General features: G+C 39.1%; 1 protein-coding gene across 1 annotated transcript in view; it reads right to left on the reverse strand.

The window, feature by feature from the left end:
• The window catches only part of LOC139726019 (protein FAM13A-like), a 71083-nt gene that overhangs the window by 14934 nt on the left and 39257 nt on the right, over positions 1 to 16892 (reverse strand). Inside the window, exons 5-15 of the mRNA XM_071637099.1 lie at positions 15986 to 16080; positions 15202 to 15312; positions 13962 to 14056; positions 12028 to 12088; positions 10017 to 10215; positions 9498 to 9617; positions 8774 to 8832; positions 7660 to 8159; positions 6586 to 6706; positions 3387 to 3455; positions 1987 to 2046 (exon numbers count right to left, since the gene is read on the reverse strand). Coding sequence (XP_071493200.1) covers positions 1987 to 2046; positions 3387 to 3455; positions 6586 to 6706; positions 7660 to 8159; positions 8774 to 8832; positions 9498 to 9617; positions 10017 to 10215; positions 12028 to 12088; positions 13962 to 14056; positions 15202 to 15312; positions 15986 to 16080 — 1490 coding nt within the window. The remainder of the gene's footprint in view (positions 1 to 1986; positions 2047 to 3386; positions 3456 to 6585; positions 6707 to 7659; positions 8160 to 8773; positions 8833 to 9497; positions 9618 to 10016; positions 10216 to 12027; positions 12089 to 13961; positions 14057 to 15201; positions 15313 to 15985; positions 16081 to 16892) is intronic.

A 16892-nucleotide genomic window follows, 5' to 3' on the forward strand; every position in this document is an offset into this window, starting at 1 on the left:
CATGTTGCCCGGGGGTGGGGGAGAGAAGGGGGGGTCGGCTAAGACACCTCCAAATGAGCTCATGGCTGCGCCCAGTGCTACAAATTGTCTGCTGCCCTCAACGAACCTGAATCGGTCTATATTGGAGGAGACATTTCATGTTGTCACAAGAAGCAGGTCACTAGATGTAAAGCACAGAGAAGAAAGAAACAGCTTTCACTATATTTAAAACAGCCAGAAGAACGAGCACAGGCAGAAAGAGGGATATTAGAAGGGGAAAACCCTAGTTGGGGAAAACCCTAGTTGAGGGAAACCTACAAAGTATGAACGAAGGCAGGGAGAAAGAATGTGATTTTAAACATGGAAGGACAGAGGAAGAGATGTGTTAGGGCATAAGGAGAATTTCCTTTAAACGAGACAGGTTATTGCCGATGGAAACTAAGCAAGAAAAACAACAAACAATGAAAAATCTGATTTCTTTTTCTCCTCTTAAATAGGAACATTAATATCGCAGACAATGATGGAAGGGCTGAAAATTCACTTCAGAGGTATTTTCAACAATTGCAACTTTTTTTGAGACAGACATTTCATATGTCATTGCTATTGATAATCAATTGGTTTTAAGAGAAAAAAAAATCCCACAATTTTGGAAATCTTGGAACACAGAAGTTATCATTCCTTCGTAATATTTCAGAAGAAATAGGTGAAAGTTTTGCTTTATGTGAACAAATCATAAGAGATACCAAGCACAGAAGTCATAGTCAAATGTCTACTGTATACCAGATATTTAAAACTACTGACTGTACAACACTTGATCAGTATTCAGTTGGTCACCACTTTTTCATTTATATTTCTAGAGATCTTTACTGAGCTGCTCGTTTTGCAGCTTTTAACCCATTGAGGACGGTTTGATTTTACTACAAAACCTATTTCCCATAGATGCTTGCCCGAGTATACTCGGGGCTTGTCCTCAATGGGTTAAGTAAAACCTTACTTGTTGGGGTGAATTCTCCTTTAATTAGAAGGCAAGAGATGAAAGAAGAAGAGAAGAATTAGCAACACGACAGACAGCACAGGTAAATGAGATAAGCAGACAATAAGTTAACATGACAAAGCTGAATAGCTACAGGAATTGGTAACTTAAAAAAAGAAATGACGAGGGAATATATAGATCATAACTGAAGATTATGTTTATGCATATCGAAAGAAAGAAAATGATAAAGAAGAAACACTTTTCAGCAGCAAGCCACTGCTCGCGTAAAGGAAATAATATGAAAAGCAAGACATAACTGAGGTAAAGCAAGAGTAACTGCATGTTTATGCACTGCAGTCTTCACAATGAGTCACTGGATAGACCAAAAGATAGTCTGTGCACATTTTGTGTTTCAAGGGGACTTGACTGACCTTAAAATCCCACATGAATTTGAGTTCACGATATGAATCCACAGAGAAATACTGGAATTAGCTTGACAAGTAAACACTCATCACAACAGTAAATGCCTCCATCACAGGCCTCAACGAGTGTATAGTCCAAACTCCAAAAATAATTCAGTCTGTCTAACTGCCGTGCATCAGATGCCAAAAATGGGTATTTTGACAGTATAACATACACCTTGGCATTCAACCATCAAATTCTCCAGAACTTCACCAGTTTTGGCAGTTCAGACACAGATTTGTCTGTTTGTTTTTCTTTTTAATGAGAAAACTGAAGCCTTCACGCCGAGGTTAAAGTACTACAGCCACAAATATGAGATTGATGAGACAATGAAGACATCCTGCTGTGCTTTAGATCACTTCTGTGAACAAATTGTTTCTTTTGTGACAAATTGTTACATTTTTGTGACAACTCTGCGAGCACAGACCAAATGGTTCTCTAACTGCATCCAGTGAGTTCGGTCAGACAGCAATGCTGTGCGCGCAACTGGGGCATGAGAACATATAAAGCACAATGAAAGTGGCCATTGATTGCTCAAAAAAGAGGAAATAATAGTTTGCCTTGGTACCAACCGAGGAAAGAAATCGTGCTTGGAAACGGGTGAGGGTGGCCCTTCCATTTCAAGTGCACTGCTGGAAGAGAAACAGAATCTGGTCTTAATACAAGACTTTCTTCTCTGAAAATGTAGAACGAATCACTGCGAAAGCAGAAGCCCAAGTGACAACGAACACAAACTGTAAGACAGTGTTTATAAAAACAATGCTGAAATCAAAGGAAGTGCAATCGTCTTCCTTGTCACAAATAATCTGAACCAAACCGACAAGAAACATTTACAGAACTTGAAATACACTGTCCAATGATGCTAACCACGTTATTTAAAGCAAAGTATAAATATATACGTATATATACAAAAGCTGCCAAATTTCCCTCATCAAAATCAGGAGGATGCAAAATGCTTACGTGTTACATACAACTCATTAGGTCAAAATAATACCAAAATCCAGGAGACTTTGGCATTCTAACGTTTTAATAAAGACATGACGAGAAATATCAGTTCTCCAGGAGCCCCCTCCAGACTCAGGAAGATTTGACAGCTCTGTATGCTAAAATTTATGTAATTTGTAAAATTTGAAAGTCAAATTTTCAAGGAGGCATCTTGATTCAATTAGGTGGCACCAGCCGATGCATTATTTCTCACAACAGTTAGGTGATATCAGAAGTTTCTGGATTTTGAGAGAAAACGCCTTCGATGCCATGAAAATTATTTCTGTGAAAGGCGACTCTTGTCACTTTGGTTGTTCAACCGACACCAGAAGACACATATTGTCTATGCTATGCAGACTATATAGACCTTTCAAATAAATTGAACTTAGAGTCAGTATCTTGTACCATGCCCTCCTTAAAATCGAGGGTGGCTTTCTGTCATGATTTCACATGCATGATATGTTGGGCTATTCCAATGGACCCATGAGTGATGATCACCTTGCAAGCAAATACAAGGTTAATTCTGTCACTGGCACAGTAACAATGGTGAAACTGCTTCTCTAAACTAATACCGCATATTAGGAAATTCCAAACAGTGGAATGAATGGTTAATACCGCTTTTTGCATCCAAGAAAAAGAAATCAAATTGAAAGTAAAATTCAGAAATTTACGTAAAAAAAAAAAAAAAAAAGTAAGATAGAGAAACGTGATGTTTCATGGATATATGAAAAGGTAAGGGAAAATCAAGCTATTTGATGTGTTAGCAAAAACAGACAACCAGACAGGGTAGCATTTACAAACTGTACATAGGGGTAAGATTGCATCGAACCAAATCTATTTTGCAAATTTCACAGCACAAGAACTGAATAGAACTATTCTCATTGCATATATATGCACACATATGTAAAGGCGTCTGACACTGAAGTATAAATGAAAGATACATATATGCATCTATAGAGGATGAATATATAAATGCACATATAGTCACCTTCCAAAGGTGGGAGGGGCATCTTTGGCCCGGGGTGAGAGTGGGGCGTCATAAGGGTCGTGGAGAAGACTGTGAAACAAGGATTAAGTTAGAACACAAAGCCATCTTTAGAGATGTAACGGCATTCGGGTGCTACAATCCTTCTGAAACACACGTATGACATCACAAAGACAAATCAAATCCCTTACACCAGTTAGTGAAACCAATACCTTCTTTTCTACCCTACATTGTATACAGTTTGTGGGACCCCTCCCCTTTCCTCCTACAGAGTAAGATTTGAAGGAAACTGATTTGCCCCCTTCCCCTTTCTCAAAGCCAAGTACAGTTTTTACATCTTTTTGTATAAATGATACAAGCATGGTGCTACATAACTTTTTTTTTGTCACCACTTGCCCGGTCAGGCAAGCAGATTTTCCAATTGTTGCAGAACACTTGCCCGAACACGAATTTTACCTGCCAAAAAAGTCCATGAGTGAAAAAAAGGTGGCTTCCAAATTTTTTTGCTAGCCCAATCTAGGCAAGTATTTTTTCTCATTGTTCAAAACACTTGCCCTACTTTGATTTTCACTGTCCCAGGCAATCGGGCAAGTGCTTATGTAGCACCTTGTACAAGCTTTAAAATACAACCCCAGTACATATAACCTTGCAAGGGAAGAACTTTTAGGATTTGAATAGTATCATGACAAAGTTACAAGGAGGGATTCATCGATTTGGATTTATTTCTCTGTAAGCATCTGACAGGGCAACAGTGGCATTCTCTGGATATACCTAGTCCTACCGGTGAGAGTGTTCATAATGTTGCAACTGAATATGGTTTCCATTTTGTAATCAGGGTTTTCCAAATGTTTGTGCAAGGGACCTTGTGGGCAATATTTGTTCTTCATCTCATGATGTATGCTTGTGAATGTGGTAAAAGATTTGAACCGTCATTCTCACATGATCCTAATGCATACATCATTGTTGAAATGAGCCCGGAAAAAAAGAGTGAACAAAGCATGCGGTCTATCCACTATAAGTACACCGGGGCAACACCTCGATGATAAATGCTTTGTTTGGGGTATTTTGTTTTTCTTGCATAACATGAACCACTTTCAAGGTACTACCCAAAGTTAAGAAGGAAACTTCACAGAAGACAACGATTACTAGTACGTGTCAAACCTGACACACATACAAACAAACGCACAAACATCAACTCACATTCTGCAACACAGGTTTCACACACAAGGACGGTTCAGGAAAATTCAATACACACAATAAACAATGAAGTAGATGAACAGGCTATGTCTCTTCATCTTTAAAGTCCAAACCTTGGTTTGAAACACCAAAGTTTGGGTACATTATCAAACGATACCTTGTTTACATCACTAACATAACATCTTTTGTTAGTCATACTCCTTTCTTTGTCCCTACTGACTGTAAATTTTCTACGATGACCTAACCAAAGATACAGTGCTCCATTGATGTGGAATTATTTCACTTATTTATTCATTCATTCATTTATTCTTAGTATTGTGTATAGACATTTTGTTTACATTTAACATTGGGCCTTAGCATTACACGGCAATTCCTTGTACTTGTCTTTTGGTTTGTTTGTTTGTTTTTTTCTGCAATGGAACTTGTTTGGAAAAGAATTTCATGTATTGCTTGTATCTGATTTTACATTATGTTCTGTATCACACTTTTTCACTAAATGCCACTATATATGTGAGATTCTTTGATTATTTTCTCACAGCATACGATCAAAACATTCTTCTTTTCTTGATAGGGTAGAAATTTGTTATACTTGCGATTCATTCTGGCAACCCGTTCCAGAAAATGAATATGAGTCAAACATGACAAGGACTGCCTTTACAATCTAACTGAAGTGTAGAAGCTTGGCAAAAAATGGTGAACTATGATCGTGACATCAACTGTAGAAGTGTTATCAAGATGGTGTTCACTGTTTTTAGAGCCAAAAATGTCAAAATGTCAATGCTGTGCTACAAATAAAGAAAGAGAATAATACATAATCTATATATGTGTATAAGGATTCCCAACCTTTCTGACTAAAAAATACGGATGATTTGGCTCAAAAGAAGGTAAGAAAGAGCTATTGCTGTAGGAGTGTTTGGTAAAATCATAAAGAAAAACATGAAACTCCTATTGAAACAAGAGCTGGGAAGGAATGGTTAAAATTTCAGTTTCTTTCCGCCAAATTCAGAGTGGTTGCGAGGTCTGTATGTATATACTGATTATATCTGGTTCATCCCGTCAATTTAGAAAGAAAATAAGAGCTTTGCTACAAACACACCAACACATCAACATATAAGAATCACGAACAGGAGATTTACATCGCATAGGTAAGTCACATTTCTACACTTCTTGGGAGCCTTACTATTTCTACTCAATACTGGATACAGTTTTGAGGGGGCAACACCAGAAAAACAAAAACTTTTCTTCTTTCTAGTATAGCAAACAGAAGGTAATATATATAGATATATATGTATATAAATCACTGCACTGCAACATAATTGATGCCCTGCCTTATGTATCATCAAATAAAACTCACAAATATCAATTTACGGGGCAAAGTAAGGCCTTGTTTACATACTGTATACGCCGAATATTTCGCGAGGTTTTTATTTTTTCGAATTTCGTGAGTCAGGTGCTATTCGCGAAATTAAAGACATGCGAAAATATTGACTCTGATCCCGATGTGAATGTAACGTACGCGTGTACACTTCTCCGTTCAGTACAGGATTCCACGATTGTTGGGAATTCCTGATTCGCGAAAATTTAGACTTGCGAAATATATGGCGTATACAGTACATCAAATTCACTCCTGGGCTTGAAATAAAATATCGTGAATTACATCACGGCAGGGTAGTACAAACAAGAAAAAAAAAAATGAATTAAAAAAAAATGTACACAAGATTACAGAGTGATTATCAGAAATGCTCAAAGATAAAGGAAGGGGCATAAATTGCACTCTGTTGTAAAAAATGACAGATTATAAAAGACAGCTACACTATTGCACAAAGAACTCTAAAATGTCGAGAAGCTAATACCTCACACACAATAAAAATGTACCCTCCACAAAAGAAAAAAAAACCCATGACAAACTTGTGGAATGTTCTTGCACTGAATAATTTGCACTGCTTTTCTACATGCAGAGATGTCATCCAGACTGGGAGCTCAGTAGACTCAGTTCAAGACAAACCTAGTTATTGTTTGAAGCTTCTCCAGTCTTGATAGCGTCTGGCTTCCTCCTTCATTAGCCCCTCCTCCTCCTCCTCCTTCTTTTCCTCCACTCTGATGTCCATGCCATGCCTGAAGTGCATCTGTGGGTTGGTGATTGATTTAAATCTGGAGTTAACTACAAATACATCTTCATATCAATGTTTAAAATGCACATCTTCATATCAATGTTTAAAATGCACAAGTATATTACCTATCTGAACAGTAACTTCAGTTGTCATCTAAATCTCTACTACAGAATAGTTGATAAAAAATCCTGCTCTTCTAGAATATTTTACAAGTTGTGACGTCATTCTACAATGTATCTACCACATCTACCACTTCTTTGCTACAGAAGAATATATAATTATGAAGATAGATCCGCATCATTTCTCATAGTAACGCAAATATCAAAAGAACAAATGTCTCAAGTAAGATTACTGAAAATTTGAGAATTAATGTTCAATTGGAGATCTTATCATTTGCCTTCAGCCTTTATAATCTTCGAGGACTGTACACCCGAGACATAAAACAGCAGTAAAGAGCATGGTGCTGGGTCTATCTATGTGTGATCTTTAGGACATATATACCAATGAAAAGAATATTTTTTTTTTTTAACCTTCATTTAACAATAAATACCTCATAAGTCTTTTTACACAAGAATGCTGAAGTACATGTATTTTTCAGAGCTTTTGGTTTTTTTATCACCACTCCAATAATTCCTCGAAAACTGACCTAATCGTGAATTATCCAGCAAAGTCAGGAGTAACAATGTGCTTCAGTCTAAAAAGAAGGTCACTGTGACACAATAGAGAGTAAGCCGTTGAGGACGAGTCCCGAGAATACTCGGGCAGGTGTCTCTGGGAAGTACATGTTGTAGCAAAATCAAACCGTCCTCAACGGGTTAAAGGGTTATGCAATCTCTTTTCATTGGCAACAACTTTTCAGACATCTGCCCCAACCAGCGAATCAAGCACTCTGCCAAGCATGCCCACTGGTGAACAGAGCACAGTGACAGTCAAGCCACAGCCTGCCCTGACGTTAAAATTTTACTTACCATGCCCGTCTGTGTTGACATGCAGACAGGTGAGATCCAGAGGAGGAACCATCTGTCCCCTGAGAGGGGAGCTCCCACGGTCTTCACCACCGATCCCCCTCTCCATGCCAGCCAACCTCTGTTCACCCCCCGCCGTCCTCCGCTCCACTCCTCCATTCTCCTCCCCACCGGTGGTAGTCCCCCGGTAGGGCATGGCAGCCCTGTCCCCCTGTCTCCGCCTCCTTCCGACCTCTTCCTCCGCCTCCTGCTCGCATTCCCTCGTCTTCTTCCGCCTCTGCCGCGGCTGGGGCACCGGTCCCTCCAGCGAGCTGGCGGACGTCTGCACGCCCCACAGTCCCCCCTCCCTGACGTTTCTGGACTTGGCGCTTCTCTGCCCCTCCCCGTTCTGTCGCAGCCACACGTCCCGGCCTGGGGACCGCGACTCCACGTCGTTGATTCTCCTCAAGGATCGCTCTTGGCCATTTGCAAAAATCTCTTGGTTCTGGTCATCACTGCTAGGCCTGCAGACATCACATTAAATTGGACATAATTTATCAATAGCTCTCACATCATCTGCAACAACCATTTCTCAACTCAACTAGTGCTGGGGAAAATTGGCTACAAAATTTATCATCTTGCTATTAAATGAATTGGCAACTCTGCCAATTTCACTGCAAATCTTACATTGGGGAAAGATTAGATGAAGCTGGTTATTATAACGCATTAAAATGGCACAAAATTTTGAAAGAAATCAACAAAAAGTTTGCCAATTTGTAAGAGAGAGAGATAGTAAGTGTAATCTTCCAAAATGCATTATCAATTTAGGAATCAGTTATATATTACAGAATTCAGAGGCTTGAAAATGCTGCAATTGCCACACACTATCATTTATGGCTAACAATTGCAAAATGATATAACGATACAGCAACAAACTACAGATTCTAGGATTTCATGAATTCTATAAACCTAAAGTAACGTACTACATTTGAGAATAAACTGATGGGCTTTTTTTTTCAGAAACAAATAGAGTCTCTACACAGAAAATGTATCATTTACAATAGAAGAAATAATGTAATGTGAGTATGTTTTCACTTGTTTCTGGTTCTGCAAAACAGAGGGTACAGTCAAGACTTACTGAAAATTCTTTTTGGTAGGAGATCTTCGCTTGGGAGGTGCTGCCCGCCCTGCCGTCAGCTGCAAGAGTGAGAGAACAATTACTAAGTGATTAGAGGCAACGTACCCATCTCCATAAAAAGAAGAAGAAAAAACAAACAAACAAGCACACACACACACACAAACTAACATCATGAACCTAGATTTTTTTTGTGAGAGGATAAAAAACGAAAGTGCATATTATATCCTTCTAAAGTGAGGATGTCCAACAAAGCAATGCTATAACATCTGCCAAATTGCCAAGGCTCGTGGACAAATACATTCATTCATTCTGAAGAAAGAATGGATATTGAAAGTATCATCTGACTTCATATTGTAAATGTAGAGATTTGCACTTCTGAAATTGTTATTTGCACTATTCATTTAATCTTGTTAAAGATGTAGTTACAACACCACAGCACCGTTTTATCAAAAGATATTATCGATTATAAATTCCTTTAGAACACAGGCTGCCATAGACTTATGATAGAAATCAATTATAACTCTTCATAAAACAGGGCCCAGATATGATAATTTCATGGACAAAATAAGCATACAGATATTAGATATACTGATGAGTGCCAAGATGAGGACATTTCAGACAGACAACAGTTTGTAGATGTAATCGGGAGGGGGTTCAGCAAAGGGGGGTTGCCATCTTGTCCCCTCAAGGATTCAAGGGGACAGGACTGGGGGCAGGGTCTCACCGAGTGGAGTGTGCCCGAGTTACGCTTCACGCTGTCCAGCTCAGACGTCTCTTCCCGGGTCACATCGGTTGAGGTATCCTCGCGCGAACGTCCATCATGGAGCGACGAACTGGCCAATTTCTGGAGCAAGGACGCAGACATAATAAAGGAATGATCACAACGGTAATAGGAGATGCTGTGATTTCCTTGCACCCTTTGTAGGAATAACATGATGTGTTTATCTTTATTGGACATCCGTCATCTTTGCCACAGGATTCAAACATATTTTCCCATTGAAAACAATAATCCTTCCTTTCTTCTTCTTTCCTATTGGAAATAAGTTGGTCTTAGCCTTTTCTTATATTCCTTACCTTCTTCTTCTTTTTTTTCTTTTCAACTACATGCAACTGATGTCAACAGCGGCTGAAGCTGATTTTATGATATTAAATACCAGTAGCTAAATTCTCATTAACACGACAAAAATACCAACCTAGCGGTACTTCAACTTTTACGTGTATACATCACTTGTTTCGCTCTTACCTGCCCAATGATTAATCCCTGAGAATGAGTGAAGTCGTACGCTTTGGATGAGGGCCTGCCCTTCCTCCGGATGTGGTCATGTGATCCCATTACCATGGTGTCATCAGTAAACTGAAGCACTTTCGCCCTGACAGACGGGTCCTGACTGTCGAATGAGCTGACCAACCGCTCTAGGGAAGACTCAGAGTTGCTCCTCCGACTGTGGGAACCAATATACATCGCAAGAAAAACTAGATATATCGCTACGGCTACTGATATGCCTCCGCCATAATGCATGGTTCTCCTAATAGGTCTATAGTACAATGTCTTGACAATGTGTGATGACAGTTTCACACAATTGGCAAAATATTAAAATGACAGGTTTGACACAAATGTGCTGAATGTTCACTTTCCTAGAACTAGGTTCAATTGGATGAATGATTAAAATGTCAGAGTGCAGGTATTTGGGGAACTGATGATTTTTACTTGACTTTTGACCCTTTTATAAGTTTATGCATTGAGTAATTTTCAAGGTATTGAGAAAAAGTATAATTTCAGTATCAAATGGGAAAATAGCATTATCTAAACCTGGCCTTTGACCTTTGACCTCACAGTTCCAAAGAGAATCACTGTTAGGTTGAACATGCATAAATATGTAAGTTTCATGATGATACCTTGAGTTACTTTCGAGATATGGAGGAAAAAGTGCAATTTAGCACTTTCACTTGACCTTTTACCGTTTGACCTTTGACCTTTTGGCAAGAAACTTCCCCAAAAATATATATAGGGTAATACATGCCATACATCAAGTTAAAAAAAAAAAAAACCTTCAGGCATATTGCATTTTAAGGAAAGTAGTGATATTTTGAGGAGTTGACCTTGACCTTTGACCCCCTGACCTTTGACCCATGACCCCCAACTTCCCTAGATAATCACTGCCCATCGGTACAAGCATATATACTTGAAGATACCTTGAACCATTTGCGAGATATGGAGAAAAACATGAAATTTCAAATTTTTTTTCAAAAAATAACCTGTGACCTTTGACCTTTGACCCTGTGACCCTAAAATCCACACAAAGTATTATCCCCCAAGGATATACCCTCATACCAAGTTTGATGTAAAACCACCACACGGTTCTTGAGATATCGACAAAAACAAAACGGGACGGACGGACGTACGGACGGACGTACGGACGGACGTACGGACGTACGGACGTACGGACGGACGGACGGACGGACGACCCGAAAACATAATGCCTCCGGCCACTTCGTTGCGGAGGCATAAAAAAATCAACCATTGTGTTCCCCTCTAGATCTCTATCTCTGATCTGGCAACAGCTGCAACTTTGCAGCATGGAATCACAAAGGGATCCCATTAAGCACAACTCTATTTGGTATCTAATTACAAGAACACATTATTGTGGACATTGGGTCTAGCAAGGCATGTTGAAGTACAAAGTGTATATCTCCTGTTGAAGAAAGATTACACAAACAAATCATTAAGCTGGTCACTCATAGCCCAGTATTCTAATTGCATCATATGGTACAATACCTTCTATGGTACTCAACATCATCATCATCATCACCATCATCACCATCATCACCATCATCACCATCATCACTATCACCATCATCATCATCATCATCATCACCATCAATCATCATCACCACCATCACCATCACCCCCGTCACCATCATCATCATCATCATCACCATCATCACCATCATCACCATCACCACCACCACCACCATCACCACTATCACCGCCATCATCATCAATCATCATTTCTATTTGCAGTCCCATGTAAGAATAAGTCATATTTCTACAACTAGAAATAAACAAAGAATAATATCATAACCTTGAGTTCAAAAAGTATAAAACAAATATCTACTACACTCATAAAGATACAGTACCTTTGAATCCTCCTTTGATAGATATAAGGCATTAAACAATGACACTTTTATAGACAATGATATCATAGAAGGAATTGATTACACAAAACTTGACGACTAAGTAGAGAAGTTCTTACTTGAAGGATGATCCTTCCTGCACTTTTTTCTGATGTTTCCTCCTTGGCATAGCGACAGGTGCTAAGGGGAAGAAAATAGGGTCACACACAAAGTATTTAAAACTTCACCACGGATATGTTAGTACAAGTGTTTGTAAAGGGAATATTTTGGCTTTACAGTGTCCAATATAGATGCAGTGTAAAGAGTATCAACAGTACGAAAGAGCAGATGACCCTTATGTTAAAATTCATTGTGAGAAGTTCATTCTGTTAAGTTAGAAAAATGACCTTGAATTTGTTTTTGTTTAAACGATCATTGTGTACATTTGATAGAAAGCAAAGCTACATTTCTGGTGGATTAAATAAAATACAAATATCAAACAGATATAACGAAAGTAATGCTGGAACCAATAATGAAGCATAAACCCATGATTTATTGTGAGATACAACCTTTTTCGCTCACATTAAATGGACGAGGCTGTGTCAGGCAACTGTCCTCAAACCTGTACAACTGATATTATCAGGGTAATAGAGGGAACTATTCTTGCATGGAAGACCCATGGATTTGGTCCCAAGTTGTCTGCTGTGGAAATCAGTTACGGATGGTATTAAAGGTGACCACCGCTGACCCATATATGATCAATCGACCCCGCAAACACACTTGGCCCATATTTATCATTCCCTTGACCACAGACTGCAGTGGTTGGAGAGAAGGATGCCATCTGACCGCTGAATTTCACACAAACTTTGCCAAAGTGACGAGGAGTATTACCCATGGGACCTAATCTCACGACCTGTGTGGCTGCGAGGTTGCAAAAATGCAAGACAAACGGTGATGGATTGTGACATAAAGGCTGCAGGGCAGGTGCAATAATCACCTGCTCTTTGTCTATCACTGGTGCACACTGAATTTTTTGATCTGATACAGATATGGTGTGAAAAAAAGTTTTCTATCACAAAATCAGAGCCTGCTTTACGGTAGCGTGTTAAGGTGCTAGGCTGGATGGTAATGAATACGCATTAGTACTGATGTCAGTCATAGACGTGTGTTGCTCTTTGATGTCTTAAAAGACTTCAATTCACTGACGAAATAAACTTCAATCCCACTTTATAAAAACACAAAAAACATGGTGAAAATGATATCAAGACTCTGATCAGGTTTTGAACCCGTTTCGAACCCGTTTCGACTCTGCGCCCAACCAACTGAGCTATGCGATATTTGCTGCCATGCTTGGGTTGTTTTGGATTCTTATAATGTTTTGTGTATCCTACGCGGAACTACTGTAGTAATGCATTCGTGTTTTGGTGCGAGTGTTGTATGCAATGCATGCAATCGACGGATTCGTGACGTCATCGTGTAATGTTTATTCATGATCGTCCAGCCCAGCACCTTAATACGCTACCCTGTTTTACATAGGCAGTTGTGCTTATCTATCATATACTGAATTAAACATAGTTTTTTAACTTTGTATGAAATACTCAGGGTTTCGATACGTGTATGATGTTATACATTGTACCTTTCAAAACATTTTTTCCTTTCTCCTTCCTGTTTTCTTTTTTTTTTAATAAACTAGGCAGCTAACACCTGATTTGACAATATCTCTACTCTACGTATCCTTGGACGCATATCAATAGTGTCACTTTCATCATAACATTACATCTCCTGTGTCACGTACCACTCAACAAGAGGAGGAAATGTACTTGACAGTTCGAGTTCAAGACATGAACTGGATTATTTTGAAGGAAGTGCACAGTGAACATTTATCATGTGTGGTTTAAATGAGAGTGAAAGCAGTTAGTGAAGTGGTTTTGACAAACAAAGTGCAGCAGTACACCACAACCACATATTTTGTTTCTAAATGTACTGAGCTAGGGTGGGAGAAGAAATTCTGACATAAATAGCATTTAACCAAGGCTCCATGGACATGCAGTGACGATTCGTAAGATGACCTTACCTTCTTGTGATCTTGGGCTGATGCCTCTCTCCGGACTCCACTGAGAACCAAACAGGTGTTGTGAGATGCAGTCTTGGATCGTCTTCTCAACCAGTCTGTGGAGAAGGTGCACATAAAGACAATGTAGAAGTCCTTGGTCCTTTCAAGAACTGTTTTTGGACATTTGTTGGTTTCATACCCAGGAGTTTTGACAGGTGCCAGTAAATGATTTGTGCATCAATGGAAAGGGGGGGGGGGGAGTTGAGTGATAGCACAACTTTGGTGCCGAAGAATATATCAAAAGGAGAGATATTTCATTGAGCAAAACATTTACAGATCAATGAAACAGGCAAAATCACAAATCACAGATTTATGAAGAATGGGCATCACTTGATAATCTTATCTAGCGTCTTTTGGTATTTTAAATGAGTTATCTAGACTATGAGACTATCATGTCACTTGCATGGTGTGCTCCCATTGTGTTTAACATGTGGAGTCTGCACGTCTCATGGAAGAAATCAAAACAAAGTCTTACAAATATAACATTAAAACTACTTTGCCCAAGAAATATCACGGTGATACACTTTTACACACTATTCACAGCCATAGGAGCATCAAGCAAGTGACCCTGGAAAGCTATTTTGCAGAACGCACTAAATATTATGAAAGGAGATTTACTTACTTTTAAATGCATTTAACCTTCTTTTTGTAATATGTCCAATACATTTCTAAATCATCATCACGTATCTGCTGCTTTATTTCAAAGCTTGTGTACACTCTTACGGTGAATTCTCTGAAAACATACTTTGATGGACTTGGTAATCAAAGAGGGAGAGGAAAAACATTGATTGAAGCCAACATAATTTTGCTAGTCCTAACACAGTGTTATGGTGGGGGAAACAAACAGAAAAGAGAGAGAATAGACAGATGGCACAGAAAAAAGCCACGGAAAGACTACTTTTTTGTGCAAATGACACACTGTAAAAGTGGAAATTTTTGTACATTTCATTCAACATCACACTGTTGGCAAAAAAAAAAAAAAAAGAAGCATGCAATTTTTTTGCTTGTTACTACATAGTTACTATTTCATACTTGTGATCTCAAGAAAGGTATACTTTAGCCGGGTATTTTACTGTACTATGTGATGCTGAAGCCTTTATAATCACCATGACAGTCTGCAAAATTATAAACATGTGAAATTCATCTTCTCACACAAAAATTCCAACTTTTACAGTAGACATAACTTGACAGAATGACTCACTCTGAGGTATGTGACGATGAAACGGGGGATGGAGCTGCACTTGTTCCTACTTCACTGTCCAGGGTGAAGGGGGAGAGTGCTCTGTCCTCGGCAAAATCAGCATCCACAGTACTGGAATTTAGAGAAACACACAGAAAGATGCCATGAACTAATCTCCCAACTCACTGAAGCTTTGTATAATATACACTGATGCTTGGAAGAGACCAGACTCAATTTGTTACTGTGCTACACTACTGCAATGTATAATGTTATATCGTCAGAGCTCTGTGCTAATTTCAGATGACATCATCTTAGCATGTCAACACTTGTTGTTGTTGCTGTTTTGTTTTTTTGTTTTGGCTTCACCAAAATCAGTACATATTAATGTATCTCTTTCCATCACATGCGTATTTATGCAACATAAAAAAGCAGAATATGGGAGGAAAGAGCTTCTGCACTAATGTGAGGCTCAGTCTACTACATTAACCCAGCTATAACAAGCTCACTCAAAACAAGGTACCACTTTTTAGAACAAGGTGAATTAAGCTGCTTCAATTTCCACTACTGGGTTCAGTTGGTCTCATTCCTCAATAGTATATTTACAAGAAACATTTCACCACGGGGTAGAATCCTGGCAACCTCGTTATCATAGGGTTTCCCTTTATCACATAGATGTACAATGCACTCAAACCAGCTTTTTAACTTTTTCATTCCTTGAACAGGGTGGACTGAGTAATAATCTTATTGGATTCAGAAGATCTTGCAAGGAGACCTCTTGGCAAGGTTGGCGTGCATCATCACTCACCTGAGGTAGCTTTGATTCTGGGGGCTGCTGGAGGAGGTGTCATCTCGCGAGAGGTCAGAGTAGTTTGAGTTCAGGTCCACCTCGTCTTGTGAGACCTGGGACAGAGCAAAATGGCATCAACATATTATAGCACCATCTTTGGCACTCACAGCCACACGGTACACAGTGATATAATCACAGCATGGTAGATCGTAAAATTTACCTCAGAAGGAAAAACAAAAACAAAGGATAACACGAAGGACAGGAAACAGATTGAAGCTGAGGTTTGACAAGAACAAGAAGAGGAATGAGAAAAACAAGAAGAAGATGAAGTAGATGAAGAGAAGGAAAGGTGGAAGAGAAAAAGAAGGAGCAGGAAGAGGAAAGAAGGTAGAATAGGAGAGAAGAAAAATGAGTAGCAGTAGCAGCAGCATTGTTATTGTACAAGTAGAAGCAGATTCTGCGATAGAAGTGGAAGTATTAGTTGCAGTACAGTAGTAGTATCAGCAGCAGTGACAGTACCGATAGCTGAATATGATGTTGAAAGCAGAGCAGGTGCTTGCTGTAATTTCACAATGCCACACATTTGTCTCATGAATATAATACACTCATACCTGTTCAAGAGGAACTACATGTATAACCACATTCCTAATGTGGAAATTGAAACCTCTACTAAAATTTGGGATCCACTGCAATCATGTGCATGGGACATGGTGAACTGCCAGGTACACGTATGAATGCCTTGAACCAACGCAAGTATAGTACAATTGTACACCTGCATTCACTGTGGATCGAAGATCAAATATTAATGACACTTGAACAAGACTGTCTAACACTTGATCGTCATACGACTTGTCACAAGTCAAACAAAGTTCATACTCACAGATTAAACATGTCCTCTGAACAAGGTGTCCTTGAGACAAGACAT

The sequence above is a fragment of the Diadema antillarum genome, unplaced genomic scaffold (assembly GCF_040938485.1).
Source record: "Diadema antillarum isolate AM-2024a unplaced genomic scaffold, OU_Dant_1.0 seq00000070_RagTag, whole genome shotgun sequence".
In the NCBI taxonomy this organism is placed as follows: domain Eukaryota; kingdom Metazoa; phylum Echinodermata; class Echinoidea; order Diadematoida; family Diadematidae; genus Diadema; species Diadema antillarum.